The sequence below is a fragment of the Sminthopsis crassicaudata genome, chromosome 2 (genome assembly GCF_048593235.1).
Source record: "Sminthopsis crassicaudata isolate SCR6 chromosome 2, ASM4859323v1, whole genome shotgun sequence".
Lineage (NCBI taxonomy): Eukaryota > Metazoa > Chordata > Mammalia > Dasyuromorphia > Dasyuridae > Sminthopsis > Sminthopsis crassicaudata.
Window position 1 is genome coordinate 523,668,856 of NC_133618.1, and position 14,323 is coordinate 523,683,178.

The window sequence follows — 14,323 nt, forward strand, 5'->3', positions numbered from 1 at the left end:
TTTAATAGTGGGGGAATCTCTTCCCCCCACCCCTGGGGTTAAGTGACTTGTCCAGGGTCACACAGCTAGGAAGTGTTAAATGTCTGAGACAAGATTTGAACTCAGGTCCTCCTGAATTCAAGGCTGGTGCTCTATCCACTGCGCCACCTAGGTGTGCCCCAATAGTGGGGGAATATTAATGATAAGTGTGGGTTTACCTTAAGGCATAGAATGATTGATTAGCTACTTGAAAGTTTATGGTATTTTCTTGGTAATTCTTTAACATACTCAACCTTGCTTTTGCATGATATAATGTGAAATATTAATTTGTACAGAACTTAAATTATAAGTCCAGATTTCCCATTTGCATTTTAAATGCTTCAATTCCAGTGCAAATGACTTTGGACACATAATTGATTAATAAAGTGAGTTATACTTGTGTGTATAACTATAAATATGTGAAGGACAATATCTTAACCATTTTGAATATATAATAGAGCCATATTTAAGCATAGTAGTAAGAAATTACATTTATTAATTACATCATATCCTTTTGTTTCTAAAAACAGATCAAAATTCTGTGATGTGAATTTTTCTCTAAGGCTTTGAGGATTTAACCATTTTTGTATTATTGGCTTAGTAGTACTTCTGATTTCTATAGCATTTTTGACCTATAAGTGTTAAATGAAATCTGCATTTTTGCATGCATGTTGTAGTGGGAAGTCTATTCTGCTATGAAAATGGAATTTAAACGAGATCTCCTTAAGGGAATTGGTACCCAGAATAGCCATTGTCCTTCAAAAAGGAATAATTTAAAAATTCCACATTAGTTTTTTTAGATTAAGATTTTTTTTAGGTCAGATTTATGTATTTGCTGCAAATATGTATTTGTTATGCATTTGTTAAAATAACATTGTGAAAGTAAGTTTTTCCATTTTTTTTTTTTAGGGTCATCTTTCTGAAGGATTGGTTACTAAATGGTACAGATCTCCACGACTTTTACTTTCTCCTAATAACTATACTAAAGCCATTGACATGTGGGCTGCAGGATGCATCTTTGCTGAAATGCTGACTGGGAAAACCCTCTTTGCAGGTTTGAATTTCTTTTCATATATATGTATACATACCACACACATATACACATAACACACACAAAATGTAGAAATTAATGTCATTCAGAAGCAAGTTTTCATTTATTTAGGGGATATATATATATCAAGTAATTTACTGTGGAATAAAGAATTCTAAAACCTAAAAATGAATATTGGGTTTTAAAAATATATTTCATGCAAACCCTCTGTTTACTTGTACTTAGTTAACTCTATGATGTTCTTTTATGTAATTATTCTGCTGATTGTTTACTAAAAATTTCAGTTTTGTATTTGAGGTCAGTAAGGGCCTATGTTATTAAGTGCTGTCTGTCACTTAATGCTATGTAGTTTTATCACTTTTGGTCTTTGGTGCTATTGCTGCAACTGCTGGAAATTCTGGCTGTTTTTTTCTTTGACCTTCCAAAGTCTTTCCCACCACAATTTAGTGGCTTTTGTAATCTTATAAAATTAAAAAAAATATTTTAAAGCAAATACCTATTGAGTGCTTGCTATATTCTGGCATTATGTTTGGTGGGAATTTCTGGCAAAAATGATGATTTCAAAGATTATAATCAAGCCAGTTTACCTGTAAGATATTTATGGTAGGTCCTAGATAGAGAAGTATAATATGGTCTAGTTTTTGTCAACAAATTGCTTGTGAAGATAAAGCTAATGTAATAAACATCAGATTCCCCCAGCACAGAATATATAATTAAGGGTACTATGTTTCAGTTTTAATGCAAACCTAAGTACAATTAGGTTATTCTTAGGAAGATTAGTGAGGGCTGGGTAGTCAGAAAAGGCTTTTTATGAATGGCAAGACTAGAGCTTGGGCCTGTATAATTGGGTGGGATTTAAATAGATAAGGGTAGAAAAAAAGTAGAACAAGTAGTGTAACAATCAGAAAAACATGCAGATTAGAGCTTTAGAATTCATGTTGGACATTAATGAAAATCAAAATTTGGATAGAATGGGCAAAATTAAGAAGGGTGTTGGAATATGCTGGAGTAGTGGGACTCTAAAGTTCCTTCCAGCTCTAACTTAAGAAACTGTCTTAAAGAAGGAAGCTATACACATCTGTAATATAAACAGTAAAATTTTGCTTCAAATCCTACAGAATAGATGTAAAGAACTGTATATGTTACATGACGCTGATACTGGCTATAATAAACATTTTTTCACATTTTATAGGGGCTTTATTAGTATGATCTTTTTGATCCAGTTTACTTTGGAAAAATATTTCTGGGGAAGTGTGACCTTGATGTTTTTTTTCTCTCTTCCCATAGCAAACTTGAGATGTTCACAAAAATTCCTTTGAATTGAGTTCAGAGAATCTATTTTTACAAAAACTCATTGTTACCTTCTTTTCCGGTTAGATGCCACTCCAGTGCATCAGTAAACTATCCAAAAAGATGATAGAAGTTGACATATATTGGATATTTGGCAGTCTTGAATGGAATGTGAAAACATCACAAGTAAACATAAGTTGGTGTCTGCCAATTATAGCTTTCATTTGTAGGTTTTATTAGATTACAATAAGCTTTCACATCTGTTATCTCTTAGGTTTATATAAAGCTATTTAGAAAAACTGAGAAATCATTTGGTCTAATTCTTTCTTTTATAAATGTGAAGCTCAGATTGTTGAGAATGTGATTTGCCTTGGTCATTCAGTTAATAAGAATACTTAGTATCTGGAAGCTGAAAATTATGTTTAGTTTTATGGTCTTTAACTAACATTTTAATGAATAGTTACGTTCTAATGTTTAATGCAGTGCTGTGTTAAGAACTATATCAGAAAATAGAATGATGGGAATACTCTTTTTAAAAAAAGCTAGTGCATAGGACTCAACTCTTGTTTTTTCCCATTAGAAGCATTGAGGTTTAGAAACAGAATTTTAGAACTAAGAAGAGACCTTGAATTGGAGATTACCAAAATTGATTTTTTTTTTTTATCATTTTGTTTATGTAGAAACTGTGGTTCAGTGATGCTAATTGGTTGAAAGTTTACAGCTGCTTAGTAGCTATGCAAGGATTAGATTATGACTATGGTCTCAATTTCAGTTTTATTATTTATATTATACAATGTTGTTTTGACATGGTATCCCAGCTAATGAATTAAACTAAGATAAGGTATGAGCAAAAAAAAATAATCTCCTGGGTGGCAAAAAAGTAGAAACTGTCTGTAAATCTAATAAAATGTACATTTCGGCTAAATAAGTGTTATTTGGTACATTACAAAATATAATGGGAATTATTTTGGGTAATGTAATATGTGTTCAATTAAATATTTTTCAAGGGTATAATATGTATAAGAGAGTCTGCTGAGTTCTGGGGTACAAAAGCAAAAAACTGCGGAGAAGACAGTATGGTATAGTAGAGCCTGGCATCTGGAATGTGAGTTTTAGTTTGAATTCTGACTGTTAATTGGTGTGTATATGACCGAGCCAATTACTTAATCTCTTTATTTTTCATTTTTGGATGCGGAGTGTTGGGAGAAGGAGTTAGATTTGATGGTGATCCTTCCAGTTCTAAATCTATTTTTCTTTGACAGTCCCTGACTCCCAAGGAGCTATCATTCCATTGAAACTTAAATAAGTGTACAGATAAAACATAAGTAATTTGAATGAAGAGATCATAATCTTTTGGCTTTTTTTTTTGGTGCTCTTTGGGTTATTGTTTTTATATGTTTCATTTGATATTTCTTATTCAGGTGCACATGAACTTGAACAAATGCAGCTGATATTAGAATCTATTCCTGTTGTACATGAGGAAGATCGTCAGGAGCTTCTCAGTGTAATCCCGGTTTACATAAAAAATGATATGACTGAGCCACATAAACCCTTAATTCAGCTGCTTCCAGGAATTAGTCGTGAAGGTAATCTGGAATAAGATGAACTATGTTATTTTCTCTACATTTCTTAGTCAAACTAAGGAAAGCTTAATCTTACCAAGGAAATTTTTTTTCCTTATGCATATGCATATTTTTTTCAATATCTAAAGGCATTACTCTTGTTAATATTCTTCAGTTCTTCATATTTCACTTGTCTTTTGTCACTTTTTGCCTGTCTGAGATCACTTTCTGGCTCTAACCCTATTTCTTCTCTAGCTTCTCTATTCTTTGGGTGCCATTGGTGATAAAAGGGGAAAGATGGCTATTGTCTTTAAGTATCCTGGTTTGTAAGAAGTCATACCAAGGGTAGGGTGACTATTTGCATAAGTATGAAGGTGTGGTTGTGAAAAGATATAAAAGAGAAAGAGAATTAAGTCAGCAGCATGGAGTGAGACTGCAGGGCAGGGAGATATTCTAAGACTTACCAGGCAGGGCGAGATGGTAAAGATGGAGGGTAAGAAGACTTTTGAGTAGAATTAATGAGTATGAAGGCATATAAAGAATGTGTAAATGTTGAGTAATAGTTATATGTGTCAGATACTAATTCTTACAAAGTATGACTGAAAACCATATGTTTTCGAAAACACTGAGAGAAAAAAGTATGTCTCTTATCTTTTTAGATGGGTGCTAATGTAAACAAAATACAAAGGATTTTAACTATTAGTAATCATTCAACATTAATTGTTGACATTTTTATAAGAGGCAAATATTAATAAAGTTATTTTTGAACTATTTCTTAAAATTTTTGTCATTTTATCATGTGGCCTGTTCATTCTAGTGTTCAGTCTTGACAGTGGCACAAAATGTTTTCATTTTTAGAGTTGTCATTTTCTAAGACAGTTTGGGAAGTTAGAGATATCCACTATCTCCTTCCCCTCTTCCTGCCCCCCCAAAAAAGAAAACAAATTCCAGCTTCTCTTTACTAGTTTATCTCCATTTCAGTAAAGTTCTGGAAGTTAAATGAAGATGAATAGTATGTATGTGGGTCAGGAAAACAGTATGTTTTACCATCTTAATGTTAACATAATACATATCCCAAGAAAACATTGTGTGGCAAGATGAAAATGAATGTTGAAATTATCCTTTTTTTTTTTTAGGATATTCAAATTGATTTGGTCAGCCAAAAAAGAATGAAGCTGTTTTGTTTTATTGATGCAGGATTTGCATAGATAGATTTTTAGTTTTTGCATAATAGCCAAGAACTTTTTTTATGAGATATAATTATATCTGAATGAAAAAGTATTAATTTTAGTGTCTGGGCTTGGATAATGAAGCTCTTTGGTCACTCTTTTGTACCATAGGAGAGCAGAAGGGGAAGAATAGGCTCCCATTGACAAGTGATTGTAAATAGTGTATGCCTCACCTGAGTCTCCTGCAAGAATAACAAATAGACAGATGTTGATTGAAAGATCCCCGGTGGGGAAAGGTCAAGGCATGAAAATGATAGCTATGTGCAGATCGAGGCAACAAGTAGTCCAATGGTTAAAGTACTTGGCCTGGAGTCAGAAAGATACGAGTTCAAAATTTTGCCTCAAAAACTTACTGTTTGTATGTCTTTGAACAGTCACTTAACCTCTGTTTTCTTCAAGTTTCCTCAATTGTAAAATGGGGAATAATATTTCTTAGCTCCCAGGGTTGCTGTGAGGACCAAATGACAATATTTATAAGGCTCTTAGACCATTGCCTGGTACATTGTAAATGCTGCTGATGAAGGAAGATTCATAAGAGGCCTGTTTTTCTCCCTTGTGCAGGGACTTGTCAAGATGGAATAAGGAAAATTCTTGTACCTGTCAATAGATAAATCCCCTTAAGACAACTGAATGAAAGTTTTCATTCCTGTGTAGAATGCTTGGAACTTGAGATATGATTTAATCTAGAATCAAGGATTGTAGAAATCAGGACCTATAAAGAAGCCAAAGGTGTAAGTACTCTGACAGAAGCTGCTGATTTTGTAGTCGTGTATATTTTTAAATTTAAATGTAGGGTGTGCTTGTTCTCATCAAAATGGCCATTTTCCAGAGTCTTTAGAAATTACAAATATTAGATGTTTAAAAGGAAACTATTCTTATGGTAGTACCAAAAAAATGCTGGGAATAAAAGGATGCTAAATTTAGCATAGAAGATGTGAGAAGCACTGGTAGTTTTGGCTTATTTGAAAGTTCCATAGCTTTGGCCTTCTCCAAAACATTAAGATGGCAGGAATATCCATTTGTATCTTATCAGAAATTTCTATTAATTAAGCTATGATTTACAAAGCTACTAATTAAATTTTTTTTTTGCTCCACAATTTATAGTCTTTTTTTTTTTTTTTTTTAATTGAAGCCTTTTATTTTCAAAACATGCAAGGATAATTTTTCAACATTGACCCTTGCAAAACCTTGTATTCAATTCCCCCCTCCCCCCCCAATTTCCTCCCCTAGATATCTGGCAAGTAATCTAATATATGTTAAACATGGTAAAAATATATGTAAATCCAATGTAGGCATTCATATTTATACAATTGCTGCACCAAAAAAAAAAAAATCCTATCAAAAAGAAAACAAAATACAAGCAAATGCCACCAACACCAAAAAAGTGAAAGTACTATTTTGTGATCCACACTTAGTCTCCACAGTCTCCCTCTGGGTGCAGATGGTTCTCTCCATCACAAGATCATTAGAAATGGCTTGAATCATCTCATTGTTTAAAAGCCATGCTCATCAGAATTGATCATCACATAATCTTGTTGTTGCTGTGTATAAGATCTCCTGGTTCTGCCCATTTCATTTATTATCAGTTCATGTAAGTCTCTCCAGGGCTCTCTGAAATCAGCCTGCTGATAATTTCTTACAGAACAATAATATTCCATAATATTCATATACCACAATTTATTCAGCCATTCCCCCACTGATGGGCATCCACTCATTTTCCAGTTTCTTTCCATTACAAAAAGGGCTGCCACAAGCATTTCTGCACATGGATCCCTTTCCCTCATTTTAGATCTTTTTGGGATACAAGCCTAGTAGAAAAAGAACTGCTGGGTCAACGGGTATGCACAGTTTGATAACTTTTTGAGCATCTTGCTAATCAGTTTTCATTTCAGAATCTATAGCTTTACATCTGAAGATGTCAAGGTCAACTGTATGAGTGGTAGGGGAGGAGGATTCTAGGAAGATAGAGGAGTAGCTTAGTAAATTTCAGGATCTACATATTTCCTCCACAAACAACAAATTTGTGCCTCAGAGAGCAAACATAGACTGATAAAAGATTAAGAAGACTTGGGGCAGAATGGGAGTTCTGATACAACCCAAGATCTGGAGAAAGACCCCAGGCCTGGGATTAATCAGTATGAAATACAAATAATCTCCTGGCTAGCTCCACAGAAATACCAAGTGAGAGGACCTTTGGGGCAAGCTGGGTTTGGCAGAAACTCAGCCAGAACCACAGAAACTTTCACTCTCCCCCCTCCCCCCCCCAGATAACTTGAAGAGTTGAGAGGTTCTGAGTCCCTAACTCAGCTGATTGAATGCCTGGCCCAGCTGTGCTGTAGAGACACAGTCCTAGGCTGGAAGAAACCAGCATATCTGGTGAGTGCAGAGGCAGTATTGTAGGGATGCTGCTGGCTGTGGGCATTTGTAGGCAGGTGGAGCTTTTGGTTTGGAGTTCCAGGTCATAGGGGAGAGCTGAAGTGAGGCACCACTTCACAAGTTAAACTCCCCACCCCACAAGTAGCTGTATTTACAATAATACTTCTCATTTTAAAAGGAAAAAAAAAATGAATTGACAAAAAAACCTCCTAACTATGGAACTAACTATGGGAGTAGGGAAGACCAAAGTTCATCTTCAGTGGAGGAGACTGAAGTAAAGAAGCTACTTTTACCCCAAAGAATAACATTAAATGGCTCACTGCCAGAGAGAATTTAACCCCCAAAAAGAATTTAAAAATAAAATAATATATTGAGGAAAAAAAAAAAACAACCATCAAAGAAAAACAAGAAAATTATGAAAAAAAGTTAACCAGTTTAAAAAAGGATATTAAATTTTAAAAGTCTAAAATTAAAATTAAAATTGGGCAAGGGGAAGCCAGGGAAGTTTTGAGACCAAGAAATAACAAAACCATATAAAGAACGGAGAAAAAAGAACAGAATGTGAAACATCTTGTAAGAAAAACAACAGATCTGGAGAACAGATCAAAAAGATAAAATATAAGAATAATTGGACTATCCGATAGCTTTGAGTCCCCCCCAAAAAGTCTTGACACAGTAATGCAAGAAATAATCCAAGAAAATTGTCCTGGAGTGATGGAATTTGAGGGGAAAGTGGAAATAGGAAAAAATCACCACCTCAAAGAGATGGCTTTGTGGAAAATATTATTATTAAATTTCAGTCCCCGAGATCAAAGAGAAAATTTTGCAAGGAAAAAACAATTCAAATACTCTGGAGCTACAATTAAAATTGCATAGGACTTAGCAGCCACAATAAAAGACTGCAGATCCTGGAATCATATCTACTGACAATCAAAAGAACTAGGCCTGTGGCCAAAAATATCATATCCAACAAAATTATCCAAAATATTCAATGGAAAAACCCCCAGAAATTAAAAAAAAAAACAAAAACAAAAAACTTGCAGATTTTCAGAACTTTACACTAAATCTAAACTCAATAATGAATAGAAGAGTCAATATGAAAGATCAGTTTCGAGGAACTTAACATGGACAAATTTTTATGTTTTTCACATGGAAATGTGTACCATATGTTGACATCAACAATAGGATGGCTCACAAAATAATTAGGGTAGGATTGAGTATAATCTGATTCTGAAAAGCAGAACCATCTGGGAAAATGTAAAAATAGTAATTATGTTTTACAAATGAGGTTCAGAGGAAGAATAGACACAATTATTAGTAGAGGGAGGAGGGCTTATAGTTCTGAAAACCTCACATTGGTTATGATTAAATATGCATTATTAATAAGCAACTTCCAGCATCTATATAAAGAGATAAAGAGAGGAGAAGTGGCTAGAAGGGGAAGCAAAGGTTTGAGGAAGATGACAAGGGAGGGATCCATGAGAGAGAGAGAGAGAGTGTGTGTGTGTGTGTGTGTGTGTGTGTGTGTGTGTGTGTGTGTGTGTGTGTGTGTGTGTGTGGTGGGGGGGGTGGGGGGAGGAGAGGTTAAGTAATAGCAAGGCAAGTTAAGGAGAGTTAGTTTAATAGCAAGGCAAGTTAAGGAGAGTTAGTAGGCATAGGAAAGAAAATAATTACACAAACACTACAAGGATCAGGAATATAATTTATTAGGGGAAAAAAGGTACAGCTAGTAATCATTGATCTTAGACAAAAACAAACTTTAAGATTCAATCAAGAGAACTCTACATTTTATGTCAGCCATACTAATATTGTTTTAGATGCATGTTTACATGTGGGCGCGTGTGTGTGTGTGTGTGTATATGTAGATGTGTATGTATTTACATAGGTATATGTGTGTGGCTCTGGATGGGTGTGAGTATATGTATGTGGGTTAGGTGTGTATGTATATATCTGTATTTATACACACACAACTCTCAGAAATATATCCTTTCTTGAACTGGCAATTTATTGTGTATTTTGAATCCTCCTTGATGTTTTGCATTATGACAATGTTCTGTTCTGTTTTGTTTTCTTTCATTTTATTTTCCTTTTCTGTTTCTTTTTTTAAATGAGAAAATTTTTTTTAAAAGAAAGAAAAGTAATTAAAATTAGTTAAAAAAAAAAAAGAATAATATCCAATTGTATTAAGCCTGGGTTCCCTTTTCCATTTTCATCCATTAACATCAAAGAAGTATACACATCTATGGTTCATTTGGTGTAAAACAGACTAGACTTTGGTATCCTTTAGATATAATGTACCTATTTTCATTTCAAGTAATTTATCCTACAGCATTACCACACTAAATGAATTTTCCCTTTTGAGAGAAATTGATTTTGCCAGGAAACTATTCCAGTGGGTTTATTTCAGGCTTTGTATTATATTATCATAGAAAAGTTTCTGGAAATAAGATAATAGGATTTGTGTACATACGGATGCTAAAAAAATAAACTTTTTTTTTTTAATGCCTTTATTTCTGCTTGTAGCAAAAAAAAATAAATAAAATAAAAGGAAAACCTAAGTTTTTTTTTCTTTAAAAATTTTTTTATTTATGTAGTTTGACATTCCCTTTATTTTTGTATTTTCTGGTCAGCTAGAGAAGGAAAAAAGGGAGAAGAAATAGTAAATAAATCAACACAGTAATTGAGCCTAATATTTGTAGTTTTCCCCTCTCATAGTCTGCTATCTCTGAAATGGGTCCCCCGTTCCTCCTCCCATGCCAACTTGCTTGTTATGATTACAGATTGTTTTTGTTGGTTTTTATTTATATTGTCATTGGATGTATTGTTTTCCTGGTTCTTCCCTGAATCAGTTCATATACATCTTCTTTTGCTTCTCTATAATTATATTTTTTCTTACATTTCATTAATATTCTTTCACATTCATATGCCACAATTTGTTTAGCCATTCCATAATTTTTGAGTGTCAAATTTGGTTCTATAAACAGCATTATTATGAATATTTTGGTGTATGTGGACCTTATTTTCTGTTTTTTGACCCCCTTGGGATATCTGTCCAATGATAATTTGTTATAGTCTTACCATTATTATACTAAGTGCTTGAATAGTATCTTTTTATACTTGTCATTGAGGTCCTGAGACATATAAGATTTCTTTTTGGAGCTTTTCTTAGTTGATGGAGGATTGGATATCATCTGGAAAATAGAGTTGGGATCCCTAAAAATAGACTTCTTTTTAAACTTCAATTGATTAAAGGTCATATACTAGTCTTTTGGCTCTAATTCAAAGGATAGTGTAATATAAGAAGCCCTAGAACAGTGACTGGAAGCTCTGGAATCTGACTCATGGTTGGGAGACATATTTTCTTTTCTTTTCTTTTCTTTTTTTAAATTAGAGAGGAAGACAAGAGGTGATGTGATATAGAGGTGTGGTACTATGAGTCAGAAAGACCTGAGTTAAAATCTTCCCCTGAGACACTAGATAAGAGCCCTGGACAAGTCACTTAACCTCTTCAGGACTTAGTTTTCTCATCTATAAAATGGATCATAAAGATTTTTAAGCTCCCATCCAGCTCTAAATGCATGGCACTTTGATTCTGTGACCTTATAATTCATGGCTGTGGATATACTAGGTAACTTGTACAAGTCCTAAAGAGCTATTTTTGGTTTCATAATTTGTGATCCATCCATCCTTAAAATCAGTTTGCTGATTCAAAACTACATGGTTCCAGAAGTCTTTTAAGTAGTTGTTTGTGCATAATGTAGTGATCTGATCTAGAGAAAATTGTCTTTTCTTTTTTTTTTTTTTTTCCCCATGGAGGTGTTCATTTATCTTATCTAGTCAGTTATGGACCCTTTGTCAGGTTATCTCTTTGCAGGCTTTTAAGGGGAGAACAACATGGTTACTCTTCGTTCTAAAAAATATGGAGGACCTTTATTAAGACTAACAAGAGCAATTGAGTTCAAAAGCCAGTCATGTGTATACTCCATTCTTCAATGAAAGGAAAAAGGTATCAGTTATTAATGGTCTGCTGAAGACTATTTGTCAAGGGTTAATTTTGTTTGTGGTGTTTTATGACAGGCATAAAACATGATACTGCACCTTTCAAGGGTATCTCAAGAGAATGAATCTGTCTTAAATTGTCTAGCTAAAGCAATTAACTATAGACTTTGCCTAAGAAATCACCCAGATATGGACAATCAAGTTAAAGGTTATTCATTTAATATTTAGCTGTGTAATGGGGTTTCTTGTTATTCTCATGGGTCAACAAAAGTGGGCACATGGAATTAGTGCAGTAAGCAGTGAATCACTCTTTCAGAGCTAAGTGTATAAATGCCATTCCCAAGGTGTGCCTGCCATTCAGTGTCTTGAGCTAGCAAAAATTATTTTTTCATGGCCCATATTTGTGGAAGAACTATTCAGTTTATAATGCCTGGGCTTCTTTTATAAGGATGAGCTTGCTAGCAAGCCCAGCAGAATACTTGTGGTCAGAAAACCTTTATATGTAATTTGTGAAGTGCAGGGAGTTGAGGAAGTTTCATCAGTTGAGGATATTTGGGCAGAAGAGTTTTCAGAAACAATATGAGAAGGTTGAGCAGCTTTAGTTAACTGATGTTTATGATTCTTCATCTTGTAAAAAAGTGGCTATTGATTTTACTGAGAGATTTTTGAAGGCAAAAGAACCATTTAGTATTAGTGGGCCCAAATAGAGCCCACACAAGGGGACAAGAATGAGAATGAGCAGAGGTTTAGCATGGGGGTGAGATATGTAAGTAATACTTTTTAATATTAAAATATTTTAAAGAGGGTGATAGAGTTCACTTCCTGTAGACAGCAAGAACAATAAGAAAATGGGAAAAATTTATTACTTATAGCAAATATGAATGGATCAATAATAAAATCCATCAATGTGTTGCTTGTGGGAAAATACATTGGGGGTGGGGAAGAACCAGTTTAAAATCAAGATAAAATATGTAATAAAAGTTAAAAAAGGCAGATGTATTAGAAGATTTGGGAAGTGGAAACTTAAAGAAGTTTATTGGAAGCAGGAGATCAGAAGTAATCTCATTTCTGTTTTCTCTACCATTTGGTATCAGATGTTTCTAAATGTCTAATTTTTATAGTAAGGCATTGACCTTGCCAAAAAGATATATGATGATCCATAATATATGTTAAGTCATGCTTATTGGAATTAAATTTTGAAGTGTATTATAGGCTCTTTTTCTTATCCTGAGATACAAAACCAAAAGTGCTGATTGAGGCCTCCAGAAACTTCGAGATAGTATATATTCTTCAAGACCTACGTAGTCACTGATAATTTCACTGTTATACACTTCTGGGAGGCAGTTCTAGGAAGGAAGACAAGTGTAAGGATTGCTTCTGACACTCCCTTATGTACTAGAGAAACCCCATTTCTTCTAAGTTAGCTCTGACATTTCTAATAGTTCTTTTTAGATCTTTTCTGATCTCCCTTTCAATGTTTCTGGTATTTTATTTGGCAGGGAGACAAATTTTTATATGTTATTCCCCTTCCTAAATTTCTCCTTGGAGATATTTAAAGAGATTGCCTGGCCCAAAGCCAGGAGGAAGGGAGAATTCTCTAGTTCAGAGGTGTCAGAAATGTATGATCCACAGCACCTCCAAAGTGTGGCCTAAACCAGATTAAAATGTAATTTGGAAATATTTAACAAAAAATATGTAAAAATGTAATGAAACAGATAATTTACATTTAAAATTTTTTCCCCCCTTTTTCCTGAGGCTGGGGTTAAGTGACTTGCCCAGGGTCACACAGCTAAGACGCATTAAGTGTCTGAGACCCGATTTGAACTCAGGTCCTCCTGAATTCAGGGCTGGTGCTCTATCCACTGCGCCACCTAGCTGCAACTTACTGGAATCCTTATGTACAGTTTAATGACCACTAGTGATCACCATTGTTCCAAATGATTACCTCTGAATTGGATTTGTTATTGTTGAAGAGTGGAAAGATTTTTAGAAAAGTAAGCAAAACTTACTTATACATAAGCTCTGGACCAAACTATTATTAGAATATAATTAACAAAAGGAGAGAAGTAGAGTAGCAATATGTAAATGTACATTAGATTTTATTAAAGGCTTTTTCTACATCTGTTATACTTAGGTTCTGCATATATATTTATACTTCTATTATTTAAATATAAATGTATATAAATATATAATAAAATATTTCCTAGTTTGTATATTTTGTAAGGAAACCATTGTTCTATTTCAGTGCTCTTTAGTAATGTATATTTGGAAACAGTTTCATCTTTAAGTTAGAGGTGGGGGGGCAGCTAGGTGGCACAGTGGATAAAGCACTAGTCCTGAAGTCAGGAGGACCTGAGTTCAAATCTGGTCTCAGACACTTTATATCTGTTTAAAAAAACAAAACAAAACACTTTTATTGTGTTGAACAACAGATAATGGAAAGAGAAGCATTGGAGGGAAGGGGAGAAAGGGGAAGAAATCCCTTTTCAAAACCTTGTGAACACTAACACAAATTAATTTAATTAGGTCAGAGATTCATAACTTAAAAAGAGGCAGAAAGAATATATGCACAAATCTTCCTGAAAACAATCTGTCAAATAGTGATTGAGATAAATCAGAAAAATAACAATATTTAAAAGATAATTATCAATGACATGTTATAATATATGGAATGTAGTCAATGCTTTACTTAGAAGCCAATTTATATTACTAAGTGTTTAAGAAAAAAGGAGAAAATAAATCAACTTAAACCTAAAGGAATTATAAAAGAAACAAAAGTTATTCAAAGGAAAGTTCAG

General features: G+C 33.8%; 1 protein-coding gene across 2 annotated transcripts in view; it reads left to right on the forward strand.

Annotated features, from left to right (window-relative positions):
- Positions 1–14,323, forward strand: part of MAPK6 (mitogen-activated protein kinase 6) — a 47,194-nt gene that overhangs the window by 17,300 nt on the left and 15,571 nt on the right. The window contains exons 3-5 of one of the 2 annotated variants that reach the window (XR_012486932.1): positions 928–1,072; positions 3,781–3,945; positions 5,712–5,881. Coding sequence is in view for 1 of the 2 variants with exons in the window: in XM_074294522.1 (XP_074150623.1) it covers positions 928–1,072; positions 3,781–3,945 (310 nt within the window). In the remaining variant the exon portion in view is untranslated. The remainder of the gene's footprint in view (positions 1–927; positions 1,073–3,780; positions 3,946–5,711; positions 5,882–14,323) is intronic. The other variant, XM_074294522.1, reaches the window with a different exon arrangement.